This window comes from Pipistrellus hanaki (assembly GCF_964339955.1).
Source record: "Pipistrellus hanaki genome assembly, chromosome: 16".
NCBI classification, from domain to species: Eukaryota; Metazoa; Chordata; class Mammalia; order Chiroptera; family Vespertilionidae; genus Pipistrellus; species Pipistrellus hanaki.
The window spans coordinates 9,782,721-9,797,673 of record NC_140518.1 but is presented as its reverse complement, the minus strand read 5'-3'; the positions used below and the strand labels follow the sequence as shown (position 1 = coordinate 9,797,673).

Sequence of the window (14,953 nt, the reverse complement as noted above, 5' to 3'; positions counted from 1 at the left end):
TGCCTCTTCCCGCGGCGGCCGCGCCGGGAGGGACCCCGCACCCCGCACCGCACAGGCCGCCCTCCCGCCCGGGTCAGCAAGGGAGGCCTGCCCTCCGGGAACCGATGGCCCCGTCCTCCACGGGCCTGCCCTCCCCACGGGATCTCACGGAGGCTGGTAGATCAATAAATTAAGTCTCTTTACCCCTTTTGTGCAGAACACGTTGCTGGTATTTTGAATTTTGTTGTTTGTTTTTTTTTAGGCACAACCTTTCATCACGCCCAGGATTCACGGAGGCAGAGCCATCCGTTAGTGAGGCCTCCGGGATAAAAACAAAAGCAGGTCCTCTCCGTGACCAGACGTCCGGTTTTTAACCATCTGTCCCGCGTCCCGCGGCATCTTAAAAAGGTCCCTACGTCTGGTCACCTTGGATCTGCTGACTATTCGTAACACATGCCGGTGAGGAACCTTCGCGCCGTCGGGGGGAGCTCAGGGGTGGCTTCCACATCCCGCCTCCACCAAAGGAGCAGTGCCGGTGGGGGGGAGCGCCCCGCGGCCCCGCCTCCGGGCCAGCCCTGTGGGAGGGAGCACTCGGGCCTCCCCGGACTGAGGCCTCCTCAAGGGGAGCACGTCCCCTGCCCAGTGCTCACATCCAATCGTTAAAATAGACTTTAAAAAAATATAATAAAATCTGCCTGAGAATGATGGGAATCAGGGACGGTACGGTGGTCGGCCCCTATCCCGTTGCGCATTCAGTGCCACCGCTGCCCCTGGACACAGCGCGGGGTTCAGGGTTCGGGGGCCCGGGTGGGGGAGGGAACTTTTCATTGTGCCAATTTTCCAAGATGGCGACCTGGGGCAGATGGGCCACCAGGGCACGCCTTTTAAACGTGGATTTCTCATCTCAACCGCCCGTCTCCCCGGGTCTGCCCCAGGCTTTGCTCCTGGCTGTGCCTGTTGGTTGGCTGAGGGAGGGATGGGAATTAAACCCCAGGCGCTGACGGGTCTTCTCCCTCCGAGGCCATCGGGTAAGCTAGGCGATGCCCTGGTCCCCACCTCGCTCTGGTGGCAGCCAAGATAAAACCATTCGGGTGGATGAATGCAGGAAGAGGCTCGGTCAGGGCGTGAGGATGGAAGTGTCCTGACCAATAAACCAAGCAGGAGAAGGCTGGAAGGGTTTTTAGGACCAAGAAGCAAACCGTCCCTGGAGGCTGATTAAAACACCCCTCTGCATGTTTTAAAAACCTGAAGGAAATTTTATTTCTCTTCCCGCGGGGACCGGGCCCACCCTCTCGGCGGGGCCTGGAGAGCTGACTGAGAACAATCCACGTTTAAAAGCACCCTGAGCTAGAATTTCCGTGGCGACACCCTGAGGGGCGGGCGGCGTCGGGCCAATTGGTTGGGCGTCTGGGGCAGAGAGATCAGGGTTCCTCACCAGAACATCTTTCTCAAACAAGTGGGCAAACCTGATCTGCCTCCCGGCCCCCGCGCCCCTGATTCCCACTCATTCTCAGGCCTGCTGGGGGCCGCGCTCGGCGCCGCGTCCTCGGCGGCGTATGGGGCGGGCGGTCACTTCCTCCGCGCCTGCGCCTGGTTGCTCTGTCCCTTTTGGTGCAGCTGCTTCACTTGGGCCAGGATGTCCCGGATCTTCCTCTGAGCCATCTGCAGAGAGGGGAGGCGAGGGGGGAGTGAGCACGTCCCGGGGCGAGGGAGGAAGGCAGGCCCACGCGGGGGGAAAGATCGCAGGGACTCAGACTCGGACCCGAACCACAGGACGCACAGGACTTCAGAAGGATGAGGAAGACTGTGTCGAGGGACCCCGGTGTGTCTGCCTCTGAGTGGGCTCCGAGCACCTACTAGACAATACCGCAAGGAAAGGGGTGAGGGCGGGGGGATTATACACTGAACCCAAAACAGAGTTCCCAGACTATGTTCCGGTCAAAAAGGGTCATCAACGCGGAGACTCTGTCGCCAATCACAACTCCACGACACATGTGAGTATCCCCAGAGAAGAGGGTGAAATGCCTGGAGATGGATTAACCAACAAAAAACACCGGTGAACCGGGACCGGTTTGGCTCGGTGGATAGAGCGGACTGAAAGGTCCCGAGTTCGATTCCGGGCAAAGGAATGTACCTTGGTTGTGGGCACATCCCCAGTAGGGGGTGTGCAAGAGGCAGCTGATCGATGATTCTCTCTCATCGATGTTTCTAACTCTATCTCTCTCTTCCTCTCTGTGAAAAATCAATAAAATATATTAAAAAAAAAAACCAAAAACCACACCGGTGAGATAAGCACCGTGAAAATGGGCAAAAATATCGAAGGGTCGGTATTTTTCACTCTTTACTTCCTAAAAGTTTCTTCCCCAAGAACAGTTTTACAAGGAAAACCCACTGCAGAGTGCAACTCACTCGACAGAAAATGTACCAGAGCAAGATTTCCTTTCCATGAGCAAGACTGGCTGGGTGATAAAATACCCGCTTCCTTTTTGATCCAGGGCAAAAAAATGGTTAGGGAAAAGCCAACGTTAAATAACAGGAAAGATCGTTAATACATAAAGTCATCCCATCTAGTAAAAGGCTGCTTTGCAAATTGACCAAATGGCCGGACGACCGGTCGCTATGATGCACACTGACCATCAGGGGGCAGACGCTCAACACAGGAGCTGACCCCTGGTGGTCAGTGGGCGCCCCCAGCTGGCAAGCACAGTGGCAGTGGTGGGAGTCTCTCCCACCTCCATAGCAGCATTAGAGGGCCTAAGCCGACAGTCAGGGGTCCTGGACTGCAAGAGGATGCGCGGGGCTGAGGGGTTCCCTACCCCCGGGCACAAACGTCATGCACCAGGCCTACAGTATCTTTATATGAAATACATGGGAGTTGTCAGTGCTTCCTCTAGGGCCATGGTTGGCATACTGCGGCTTGCGAGCCACATGCGGCTCTTTGGCCCCTTGAGTGTGGCTCTTCCACAAAATACCACGGCCTGGGCGAGTCCATTTTGAAAAAGTGGCATTGGAAGTTTAAGTCTAAAAAATTTGGCTCTCCAAAGAAATTTCAATGGTTGATACTTGGCTCTGTTGACTAATGAGTTTGCCGACCACGGCCCTAGGGCATTGTAGAAGGAATGAAGCATGTAGCATCACACTCATGCACCTGGAAGAGAACAGGCCAGCCCAGAGGCAGGCAGGGTCCCGGGACTGGTCAGCTCATGCTGGCCAACCTCTGGAGTCTTGCTTCTCTGAGCCCTGGGCTCCTGCCACCATACACACCTGGCTGGCATAGAAATGCCCGATGATCTTAACGATGACCTGGTCATTCTCATCAGGGGTCTGGTCTCTCGGCACCACCACTTCCGCTGCTGTCAAGTTCTGCAACTCGTTCACCTGGGGGTAAGTGGGCAGAGAAGAGCTCAAGCTGCCACCCAGAAACCAAGGGTGATGGATGGATGACGTGAAGAGCATTATGCTAAGCAAAATGAGTCAGTCAGAGGAAGGTAAGTATCACATGACCTCACTCATTTGTGGAACAGAATGAACAACATAAACTGATGAGCAAAAATGGATCAAGAGACAGAGAGAGAGGAGAATCCAAGATGGTTGCACAGGTAAACACCTAGCCGAAGCCGCACACAACAATTTCAATAAAATACAACTAAAATATAAAATGGACATTACCCAGAACTACAGGAAAGTCAACTGACTGGAAATTCTACAACGAGAAGCAAGGAGAAAGCCAGAAGGAAGAGCGGAGGAGCTGTAAAAGCCTAAGGTATGGAGACACACGGCGCGCGCAGAAAGGATGGAGCCAGAGAGGAGGGAGGCTGAGTGCCTGGCTGGCGTTCCCAAGCGGGAAGGAGATAAAAGCTCTGACTGTGCTGGGCCCCAGTTCCGACTGCTCTGAACTCCAGTTCTAGGCCAGACCCAGGGGACCCAGGCTCAGAGGGAGCTGGGCTGTAAGGCGGAACCCCGGGGGAGCGGCGAAAGGAGGTCCCAGAGGGCACACACTGCACGCAGAGAAGGGATGGTTGGCTGTGCCGCGGGATTGCCCTGACGGGAAGGAGACAGGGGCTCCAGACTGCTCTGAACGCCACCTCCAACTCCACTTCCAACTGAACTGAACCCCAATACCGGGCTCATTGGGGGAGAGCCTAGACTGTTTGGTAGCAGGCGAAAATCGAGGGCACCTTTCTCTTAGAGGCGCTCGCAACGAGTATTGAAGGACTCTGAGACTCAGGAGCCGCATAGGGCGGGGCTGACGGAAGCCAAAGCTGTAGGCTCCACCCTGAAACTCCACCCCATCAGGGAAGCTGTGAAAATACTGAGACGAAATAGATTACAAACTAAAGAAACGGAGGACAAAAAGAGACTGGATATAGAGTTCAAATCTACGCTTATATGGTTTTTCAAGAATTTCCTAGAAAAGATCGATAAGACCTATGAGGATATGAAAAGGGATCAACTAGAATTAATAAGGAATCAACAAGAAATGATAAGGGATCAACAAGAAATAAAGAATACATTGTCTGAAATAAAAAATATTATACAGAGTCCTAAAAACAGAATGGAAAGATCGCAAGAATCAAGTCAAAGATTTGGAATATAAAGAGCCAGAAGACACTCCTCCGCAGAAGCTAGAAGGCAAGAGAATCCAGAAAATTGAAGATAATGTAAGAAACCTCTGGGACAACTTCAAGCGAACCAACATCAGAATTATGGGGGTCCCAGAAGATAAGAGCAAGATATCGAAAACATACTGAAAGAAATAGTGACAGAAAACTTCCCCCACCTGGTGAAAGAATTAGACTTACAAGTCCAGGAAGCGCACAGAACTCCAAACAAAAGGAATCCAAAGAGGACCACACCAAGACAAATCATAATTAAAATTCCAAGAGCAAAAGACAAAGAGAGAATATTAAAAGCAGCAAGAGCAAAGAAGGTAGTTACCTATAAAGGAGCACCTATACGATTGTCAGCTGATTTCTCAACAGAAACCATACAGGCCAGACAGGAATGGCAGGAAATATTCAAGGTGATGAATAGTAAGAACCTACAGCCAAAGATAATCTATCCAGCAAAGCTATCACTCAGAATCAAAGGTCAGATAAAGAGCTTCACTAATAAAAAAAAAGCTAAGGGAGTTCATCACCACCAAACCAGAATTATATGAATTGCTGAAGGGGGTTCTTTCGGAAGAGAAAGTAAATAAAGATAAACATTATGAACAACAAATACATAACTATCAACAAGTGAATCTAAAAACCAAGGAAATTTTTTAAAAAAAATCTGATGAACAACATTAACTGGTGAATATAATAGAATCAGAGGTATGGAAGGGGTGTGAACTGACGATTCTTGGGGAAAAGGGGAGAGGGGGATGTGGGAAGAGATTGAACATAAACTGTGCACCTATGGATGAGGACAATGGGGGGTGGGGAAAGGGCAGAGGGTGGGGTGGGAACCTGGTGGAGGAGAGCAATGGGGGGGGGGGGGAGGAACATTTGTAATAATATGAACAATAAAAATTTATTTAAAAAAAAAAAGAGAGAGAGAGAGAGAGAGAGAGACATAGCAACAGACTGTCGGGGTAAGAGATCGACCAAAGAACTTGTATGCCTGTAACATAACCAATGGGCACAGACAACAGGGGGGTGAAGGAGGGGTGGGCTGGGGGAGGACAATGGGGGAAAGGGGAACATAGGTGATACTTTCACCAACAAAGAAAAAAAAGCATGGTGGGCTCAGGGGGAGGGGCAAGAAGCTGGCAACTAGCAGGTGGAAAGGGAGTCAGAAGCTAAGCTTGGGGAGCAGAATCAGGGAAACGGGCAAAGTGGGGATCCTGAGACTGGGCAGGGCAGCGGAGCAGGAGGCCACAGCAGAGCTGCTGGGTTTGGGGACTGAGGCCTGGAATTTTCCAAGCGGCCCTCGCGGCTCACCGTTTTGCCACCTTTGCCAATGACCCGGCCAGCCGCCGACGCTGGCACCCGGATATGGGTTTCCAGCTTCACTTCCTCCTTGGGACCAAAGAAGTTCTCCTCCTTGAGTTTTCCGTAGATTCTTCCCTGAGCCTGAGAAGAGGAGGTCATTGTTAATCATCAGGCCACACACACTCACACACACACACACACACACATACACACACACTCACACACACACACACACACACTCACACACGCACACACACACACACACTCACACACGCACACACACACACACTCACACACACACACACACACACACACACACACACTCACACACACACACACACACACACACACACACATATATGACAAAGCAAGTGCAGCTCCCAAGCTCCACCTGACCCTCTTCTGGCCCACAGCCTACCCCGCCTAGAGAAAGATCCACCACACAGGCCAGGTGACAGGAAATAGCAGCATCATTGATCTGTCAGGGTCCCTTCCCCTTATCTGTACCGGAGAGCCTGGGCAGAGTAACTGAATACATTCTTCCTCGACGAATGTGTTCAGTTTGGTGAAACCAGAAACCCCGTGAGGGTCTGGGATGAGGGCATTATTCGGGCAAAGCAGTGGCTAGCAATTCAGGTCCAAGAAGCAGCTGATCAAGTCACTCAGGGCACAGGCTCTCAGACACTCCACAGCCTGGGGAGCTGTCCCCGTGCTCCGTCCCTGTCAGGCCAAGTTAACAACCAGCTTTGGCTTCTGACAGAAGCTGGAGAACCCAGGGCTGTAGTGGAGATGTAAGGGAGAGAAGGGAAGCTGGTGTTGAAGGCCTTCCCCTCCGCAGTAACCAAGGCAGAGGCAGGGAAGAAGCCTCCGGTTCCTTCTTGCCCATATGACCGTGGAGAAGTAGCGAGGGAAGCTCGATGCCAGTCTGATGTGCACACCCCCGCCCCAGTCAGTTCCAGTGGGTCCAGCTTAGGAAAACAATAAAGATCAGAACCTTGAATTGGGCCTCTGGGGGTCCAGTGATGATGACCATACGAACTTTGGAGTCAGGCGTTTCGGGAGGAGCAATCTGCAAAGCAAACAGCTGGTCAAGAGGTGCCCTGGCCCTGGCCGGCCGCTCAGCTGGTTGGAGCATCGTCCCCATACACCAAGGTTTGTGGTCAGGGCACATACAAGCAGCAACCCATCCTACGTAATAAAAGCATAACATGCTAATGTATGCTAAGGCCACTCAACTGCTCGCTATGATGTGCACTGACCACCAGGGGGCAGTCGCTCTGATCAGTAGGTTAGTTTGCTGCTGGGGTAGGGCCAACAGGACTGAGCGAAGACTGGCTGGACATGCCCTGGAGCCCTCCTGCAGTCCCTCCCCGGCTGGCCTACCTCTCACATCCCTCCTCAGCCCCGATTGTGCATCAGTGGGGTCCCTTGGCCTGGCCTGCACCCTCTCACAATCCGGGACTCCTCAGGGGATGTCAGAGAGCCAGTCTGGGCTCAGTTCTGCAGGCCAGACGGAGGGATCCCACTGGTGCACGAATTCACACACCGGGCCTCTAGCGAATGCATAAATGAGCGGGACAACCAATCAATGTTTCTCTCTCTAAAAAACAAGTTTAAAATACGTTTTAATTAAAAATAAAAAAAAAGAGGAGCCCTCCATCTCCACTGTGCCAGTCCCCCTCCTCCCACTATCCACTTCTGAGAACACGGGGAGAAAAAAGGACTCCACGTCTCATAGTCACGGCCCTTACACCACTACGGTTTCAGAGGCATGGACGGGCTTGCTTCAGTGCCACTATCAAGGCAGGGTCCCCACACTCCTCCCACCACCCCCTCTCCTGGGAGGTTCCAGCGGCATTTTTGGGGGGGAAAGGGGTGATGATGAGATGACCAAGAGGGAGGGCAGTGACCGCACTTCCTCAGAGAACAATCACTGCTTTTCACCAAAACTTTTAAGATCCCCAAAACCAGTCGAAACCTGTTTGGCTCAATGGGTAGAGCGTCGGCTTGGGGACTGAAGAGTCCCGGGTTCGATTCCGGTCAAGGGCATGTACCTTGGTTGCGGGCATATCCCCAGTGCGGGGTGTGCAAGAGGCAGCTGATTGATGACTCTCTCTCATCGATGTTTCTAACTCTGTATCTCTCTCCCTTCCTCTCTGTACAAAATCAATAAAATATATTTTAAAAAAAAAAAATTTAAGATCCCCCAAACCAATGGATTTAGACGCGTGCAATGCAACAAGGCCCTGTGTCCCTGGGACAGGCTCCCTCTCCACGGGACCGCCGGGGAAGGCAGAGAGACAGCTAACGTTTACTGAGCACCCACTGCCCACCGGGCACTGACTGGGCTCCGACAGCACTGCTTCCCAGTGCTATGACGACTGCTATTCTGGTGAGGACACGGAGCCTCCGGCCACACAGCCTCGGAATGGGAACTTGAACCCACATCGGTCTGTGGCAGAGCCTAACCTCCTCTAGGCCGCCACACCGCCTCCTCCCTCGCCTGGAAATTGGAAGGATTTCTGCGGAGAACTCAGCAAGGCCAGAAGCCACGGGGAAAAGGCCCCCCCACCAGCCAGACGGGGGCGCCTGGGAACAAAGGCAAGGGGGCGATGGAGCGGAGCAGTCCCCCCGGGGACCCGGGGGAGGCGGGGCAGATCACCTTGATGGAGGCGCTGGCGAAACGGGAGAGCTGTTTGATGTGCTGGCCCTTCTTGCCGATGATGGCACCCACCGCCTGGGCGGGGATGAAGACCTGCACCATCTCCTGCTCCGGAGCCTGCTGCTGAGACAGGGCGTGTCACCACCGCAGGCCGAGAGCCACCGCCCAGAGGCCCCTCCACACCCCTGCGTGTCTCCTCAGGGAGAAAGGGGTGCAGGCACCCAGCCAACCTGGGCAGCACCCTCCCTGGCCCTCCCTAAGCCCAGCAGGAATCAAGGGAAGAAGCTGGAGGAAGAGGAGGAGGGAGGAAGAGTGCTGTCAGCATCCCCTGGCAGCATCTGAGATTGCCCTCCACGGAGCCCAGGTTCTGACCTGTCGCCAGGGGCTGGGAACAACGGAGAAGCAACCTCAGACCTCCCACCTCCTACAAACCCCCAAGGCCCGGGCTCCCACAAGAGCGGGGCCGTTTAAGGAACTCCCACAAGGACAAGGAGTGGGGCCGTGGCCGGGCCCGGGGTTCTGCAAGAGGCATTGCACTTACCATAAAGGAGCTGTAGGGGGCAGCTCCCGTGACACTGCTGGGAGGCGGTGGGACTGCACTGGACGAGGCCGGAAAGAGACCCACGGCAGCCAGGTTCAGGCCGGGGATGAGATGAGACTGCAGCTGGGGGGAGAGGGGAGGAGGGGAAGGTCAGCTCAGACTGACGGGGCCCGGCGGTCGCTTCGGTGGGGCCCTGGCTGGACGAGGAGGATGAGTCCCTGAGACAGAGTCGGCCAGAAACAGGCGAGTGACACGCTTTTACCCAAACACCACCTGCCCTTTTAGTTCTCACACGTGCTCCCGTGTGTCCTGGTGGAGTTACTGACTGAGATGAGAGCAAGCCACTCCAACCAACGTTATTCCGTCAGAAGCCCGTCCTCTCTGGCTCACCCCGCCCTGAGCAGGTGACGGACTCACAGCCCTGTACTGCACACACCGACGTGCCCCTTGGCAGGGACCGATCTCCGTGTTGACTTCCAGGAGTCACCTTTTCTATCGCCTTCCCACATCCTTGCCCCTCACACCCCCGAAAGTCAGAAGTAAGTGAGGACCCTCGACCCGCTGAAGTCTACACAAACACAAGTTTTGCATATGATTATAAAACCCCTGTTAATTCAACTCAAAGGCCCCCAAGGCCACACCGCCCTGGGCCCGCCTGCCCCGGGAGGAAGCCCGCTCCGCAGCTCAGGCTCGGCGAGGCTGGCAGGAGCCCGGCACTCACGCTCATGGCAGCCACGTCGTTCTCGTAGGCCTCCCGGACCTTCTTCATGATCTCCTGCTCGGCCCGGCAGCAGTTCTCGATGGCGCCCTTCACGGTGATGGTCCTCTCGGGGTTGTAGAGGGTGAGGTCCTGCAGCCTGCGGGGAGAGCAGAACAGCATCCCCTTCCGCTCAGGGGCCAGGCCCGGGCCCCGGCCCCGTTTCTGCCGGCTGGTCAACCTTCGCCGAACACACGGCTCCGTCTCTGCCTTCGCTGAGTAGCCAGGGCAGGGGGATGAGACCACCCAACCGGAACCCCTCTACGGGTGGCCATCGTGGGGGAAGCAAGAAGGATGCGCCTTTCCCCAGGGGTTCCGAGCCACCCACTTCCTGTGCCTTTTCTAGAACACGGCGGAACTCTGCCCACCAAGTCGCCGATGGCAGGGCACTCGGTGCCCATGGGAGCCAATCCACCCGGAGAGGCAGGCCGCCGAAGGGCCCAGATCTGCCCCGTTCTCACAGCCCGGCCGTCATGTTTGACACACAAGCCCTGGCTCTCCTGGAGACGCAGAGCCCCTGAGGTCTGCCAGGGGGGGCAGCGGCACCCCAACAGCCCCCCAGCCCACACAGCTGTGTGACAGGAGAGAACAAACACTCTTCACAGCCTCCGAGTCTTCTCTAATGGGCAGAAACCCATCCAGCTTAAGGGGCCAGAAGTATGAAGGTCCAGTGGGAAAATATGGCCGCCCTCGGCCCCCCCGGGCATCCCGCTCACAGGGAAGGAAATAAAAGAGCCTTACGAAGAGATGGTGATCTTCGTCTCCGTGTCCTGCTCCACCTTCTTCAGGTTGCGCCCCTCCTTGCCGATGAGACGCCCCACGAAGTTATTGTGGGCCAGGATCTTCAGGGGAACCTCGTCAGCCCTTAGGAGACGGGGCAGAGGTGAGGGGCACGTGGAGACGCGGCCATCAGGCCACCCCAACGAGGTTTTCAGAACAAACCACAGGACAGAACGACATGTTGGAAGAGCACTAAACCCAGATTGGTGGCTGCTTAGGATCGAGAGATGGGGTGGTACAGATGGACTTCAAGGGGCACAGGAACGATGCCGCTGATGGGCATGTTCATTATCTTCCGTGTGGGGACGGTTTCACAGGCCTCTGCATATTAAAAACCATTCAGCTAGCCGAAACCGGTTTGGCTCAGTGGATAGAGCGTCAGCCTGCGGACTGAAAGGTCCCGGGTTCGATTCCGGTCAAGGGCATGTACCTTGGCTGCGGGCACATCCCCAGTAGAGTGTGTGGAGGAGGCAGCTGATTGATGTTTCTCTCTCATCGATGTATCTAACTCTCTATCCCTCTCCCTTTCTCTCTGTTAAAAAAAAAAATTAAAAAAAATCAATATTTTTTTAAAAAAACCATTCAACTGTACACTTGAAAAATCAATTAAAAATAAAAAATGAAAATGCCACACTATAGAAATATCTGCAGCTAGCCCTAGCCGGTTTGGCTCAGTGGATCAAGCATTGGCCTGTGAACTGAGGGTTCTTGGTTTGATCCTAGTCAAGGGTGCATGCCCAGGTTGTGGGCTCAGTCCTCAGTAGGGGATGTGCAGGAGGCAGCCAATCAATGATTCTCTCTCATCAGTGATGTTTCTATAGCCCCCCTTTCCTCTTTGAAATTAATAAAAACATACTATAGTATTTTTTAAAAAGAGAAATATCTGCAGCTATAAAAAATGAGTTGGATCAGTATGGACTAGTATTAGTGCATGAAAATGAAAAAAGGTATAAAATAGTTTTATAAATATGCACTAAAATGTGCATGACGACCCTCTTTATGCTAACACACGCATGTGCTTGTGTGCATATACACTTCCGAGTGCACAGAACCTCAAGGGGGTATGCGAGGAGTTCCTTGTGGGAAAGAAGATTTCAATTCATAACCGTTGGTACAATTCTGACTGCCCCTGTGTGTCTGTACTCCTGCTAACAGAGTGTGCGCCGGATCCAGGAAGGTGGCAGTCCCCTCGTTCGCAGGAGAGCGGGAGCCTTACGTTTTGGTGTCCTTGGCCTCCTTGTGCATGATCTCCAAGATCATTTTACAGGCCGAGGAGCAGCCCTCGGGGGTCGAGTGGACACTGATGGCCTTCTCAGCAGCACCTGCGTTCTCCTTCCTGTGCACATCGATCCTGAGGACCACAAGGACGGGGTGGCTGGTCAGTGGGCCCTGGGGGGAGTGGGCCCCTCCCCCCCCCCAACCTCTCCTCAACCAAAGGCACAGGAGCAGCTCTACTTGGAACAAAGCCAATCAAAGGCAGCCTGGGGGAGGGCCAGGGGCACGTGACCAGCCTGTTGCTTGGCGGTTGGAATGATGGCATCTACCATGGGATTGCCAAGTTGGGATCAACAGCCCACATTCTAATTTGTGAATTCTAGATTTCCCCCCAAGACAAACTATAAAAGGGAAGCACGCTGTCCCAAATAAGCAGTAAATAATGAAGGCTGTGTTATGAATAAGGACACCAGGTGACCTGTTCTCTCCCAGAGCACACTGAGCAGCTGTAGAGATTAGAGAGGAGTGGTTGTGGCGGAATAGGAGACAGGACAGATTTGGACCTATGACCGAGGGCCCAGACTTTGGCAGGCTGGCCAGTCCTGTTGACACCAGTAAGTGGCGCTAAAACCAGAGCACTGAAGACTGACTGATCACCAAGGCTAGGTGTGCAGGCGGAGACTTTCTATGGGAGATTTTAGGTCCCTTTTTACTAACAACAGGACGAGGTCCAGCAACGGCCACCACTGGTGCTCCCGTGCCCGTTCTCTCCCCCCACCTGCCCGCCTGCTGAGGAGGCTGGGGGTGGAAGCAGTGGCTCCTGAATGGGGAAGCATGAACATATTCCAGCAGACATTTCCCACCGACGCCACTCAGTGTGCTTCCCGGAGGCACCCACCTCCCAGCTCCCAGCTCCGAACCCCCACTTCCTGGCCCCCATCTCCACCCCCGCCCCTGCAGCCAAGACTCACTTGGACTGGGTCTGTTTGGTGATGTTTCGGATGGTGGCGCCCTCCTTGCCAATGATGGCGCCCACGTACTGGGTGGGCACCAGGAGCCGCAGGGGGATGTCCACCTGCTGCTGCTTGGCGGGGGCGCCGGCCGCCACGGGCGAGCCCTGTCGGGGCTGGCCCCGAGAGCCGAAGCCCCCGCGGCGCCCGTTCTCAGGACCCTGTGCTATCTGGTCGTCAGGGATGTAGGAGACCTTCAAGGCATGGTTCTCCAGCTGGTGGCCATTCAGCTTCATGATGGCTCTGGGGGCAGAGAGAAGCTACTGGTTACCCCAACCCATGCCGATCCCACCGAATGCCCTCCATGGGCGAGGCACTGGAGAAGGGGATAGGACCACCTGCCCGCCACTCCCACCTCCACCTCAGGGACCCTTCCAGTCTACACGGCCAAAGACATCAATGGAAACGTAAGTTAGTTATTTCCAATTAACGCTGGGGCTGGCTTGTCAATTTCGGCCAAAACTACCTATTATGCGTCACGTAAGAATCGCATGCGGTTCGTGATAAATGAGTAAATACAACAAATAAAGGTGATAATTCGCAAGACTTGTTTTTATCCCTAGTGCGTCTGGCACCTTCTAAGTTTAAGGAAACTTAATGTGAAAAAAAGATTAAGAGTTGGGGACAGAATGGCTTGCTCGGTACCACCTGGGAGCAGGAGTTGAAGTGTATCTGGAATGTCTGCCAACCGGATGGATGGCACTGGGGGGAGGGGCAAGCCCCCCTCCATTCCCAAACCTGCCGCTGGTTAGAAATGTAAACAGGGCGGCAGCAGGTAGTGGGCAGTGAGCAGGTGCTGCCATGATCTGTAAAGCCGGGCTAAACACCACAGGCTGGCCACAGGGGGCAGCAGGAGCCTCCGGAAAACTGTGAGCCCAGGAGACTAGAATAATGAGATCTGACAGTGCAGCCTCATAAGTTGGAGGAAACAGAAAGGATAGAGGCACCGCGATGAAGCAGCAAGAGAGCCATCGACAGCAAAATGTGGCCAAAAGCCATGTATTGACAGGATCCACCTATAATAATAATAAAAGTGACATGTGCTGTTTAGACTGGAGAGCCAGACGACCTTCAGGATGAAGTGGGGGTGGACAAAGTGGGGGCGGTGAGGGCCACCAGCCGCCGCGGTTGTGAGGGCTGAGCCCCTTGCACGAATTCCGTGCACTGGGCCTCTAGTTATAAACGGGTAGGTGGGTAATGTGTACAGTTGGTCGGTACCAGTGAGTGAGCAGTGTTCATTACTCAGCCTAAGGGAGAAGGAACGGGACTGTGTGTATGTAAGAGGACTGAAAGGACCCTAGCAAGCATACCCTGGGCCCATGGCAATCACAGCAATAAAATGTCTGTCCCGCCACATCTTATCATTAACAAGTCCTTTTTCTTTAAACACAGCAGTTCCTCCTCACTATCGCTAGATGGCGCCACCAACACAGCCAAGCCCTGACGTTCTTGGGCAACTAGAGATCTCTCAGATGCCAACCTTTTCCCCTACAGATTTCCCATCTTCCCTGGGAGTTCTTTGGTCCCCTCCCCTCCCTTTCAATCTGTTTGCCATCACTCCTATTGAGTTACTGAACCTTTGAGATTCCTGAACCAACTACCCAGCAACACCCCACCAAGACCGGCCCAGCCAGCCCCCCTCTCCGGCCCACTCACTGCCTGGTCTGTTCCCGGTTGGAATAGGTGACGTTCACCACGGCCGTCTCACTTTCCGTGTTCACTGGCGGGAGGGAAGGAAAACAGGCCAGGGTTAGGGCATGGACTCTGGAGAAGCCACGGAGGAGTCCTGTGTGTGAAAGGCTCATCCTTACACACTGAGGTAAAGGCGTGTGGCAGAACCTTTGGAGCTGGAGCTTATGAAACACCTGAATGGCAAGGCAAAGCGGTGCCTCTTCAGGCCCCGTTGACCAGAACCCCAGAACACTTAAAATTTACATCCCTGCCTTTTCCTTTCTACAGCTCCCTCTGACTTCCCTTCCCAGCCCCCCAGCCCCCCAAGAAAGCTGGGCTGCATTGTAGTCCATACATCAGCAGTTAGGCCGCAGGTCCGACTCCCACACAACAGCCTGCAAGATGCACTTACCCTTGGGA

At 54.2% G+C, this 14,953-nt stretch overlaps 1 protein-coding gene across 4 annotated transcripts in view; it reads right to left on the bottom strand.

Annotated features, from left to right (window-relative positions):
* Positions 1-791: 791 nt before the first annotated feature.
* IGF2BP1 (insulin like growth factor 2 mRNA binding protein 1) overlaps positions 792-14,953 on the bottom strand; it is a 62,434-nt gene continuing 48,272 nt past the window's right edge. For 3 of the 4 annotated variants that reach the window (XM_084863501.1, XM_084863503.1, XM_084863502.1), the window contains exons 6-16: positions 14,519-14,582; positions 12,824-13,105; positions 11,854-11,988; positions 10,599-10,721; positions 9,822-9,957; positions 9,101-9,223; positions 8,560-8,679; positions 6,892-6,966; positions 5,907-6,038; positions 3,244-3,357; positions 792-1,641 (exon numbers count right to left, since the gene is read on the bottom strand). In XM_084863501.1, the coding sequence (XP_084719627.1) occupies positions 1,549-1,641; positions 3,244-3,357; positions 5,907-6,038; positions 6,892-6,966; positions 8,560-8,679; positions 9,101-9,223; positions 9,822-9,957; positions 10,599-10,721; positions 11,854-11,988; positions 12,824-13,105; positions 14,519-14,582 (1,397 nt within the window). In that variant the 3' untranslated portion in view covers positions 792-1,548. The remainder of the gene's footprint in view (positions 1,642-3,243; positions 3,358-5,906; positions 6,039-6,891; positions 6,967-8,559; positions 8,680-9,100; positions 9,224-9,821; positions 9,958-10,598; positions 10,722-11,853; positions 11,989-12,823; positions 13,106-14,518; positions 14,583-14,953) is intronic. The other variant, XM_084863504.1, reaches the window with a different exon arrangement.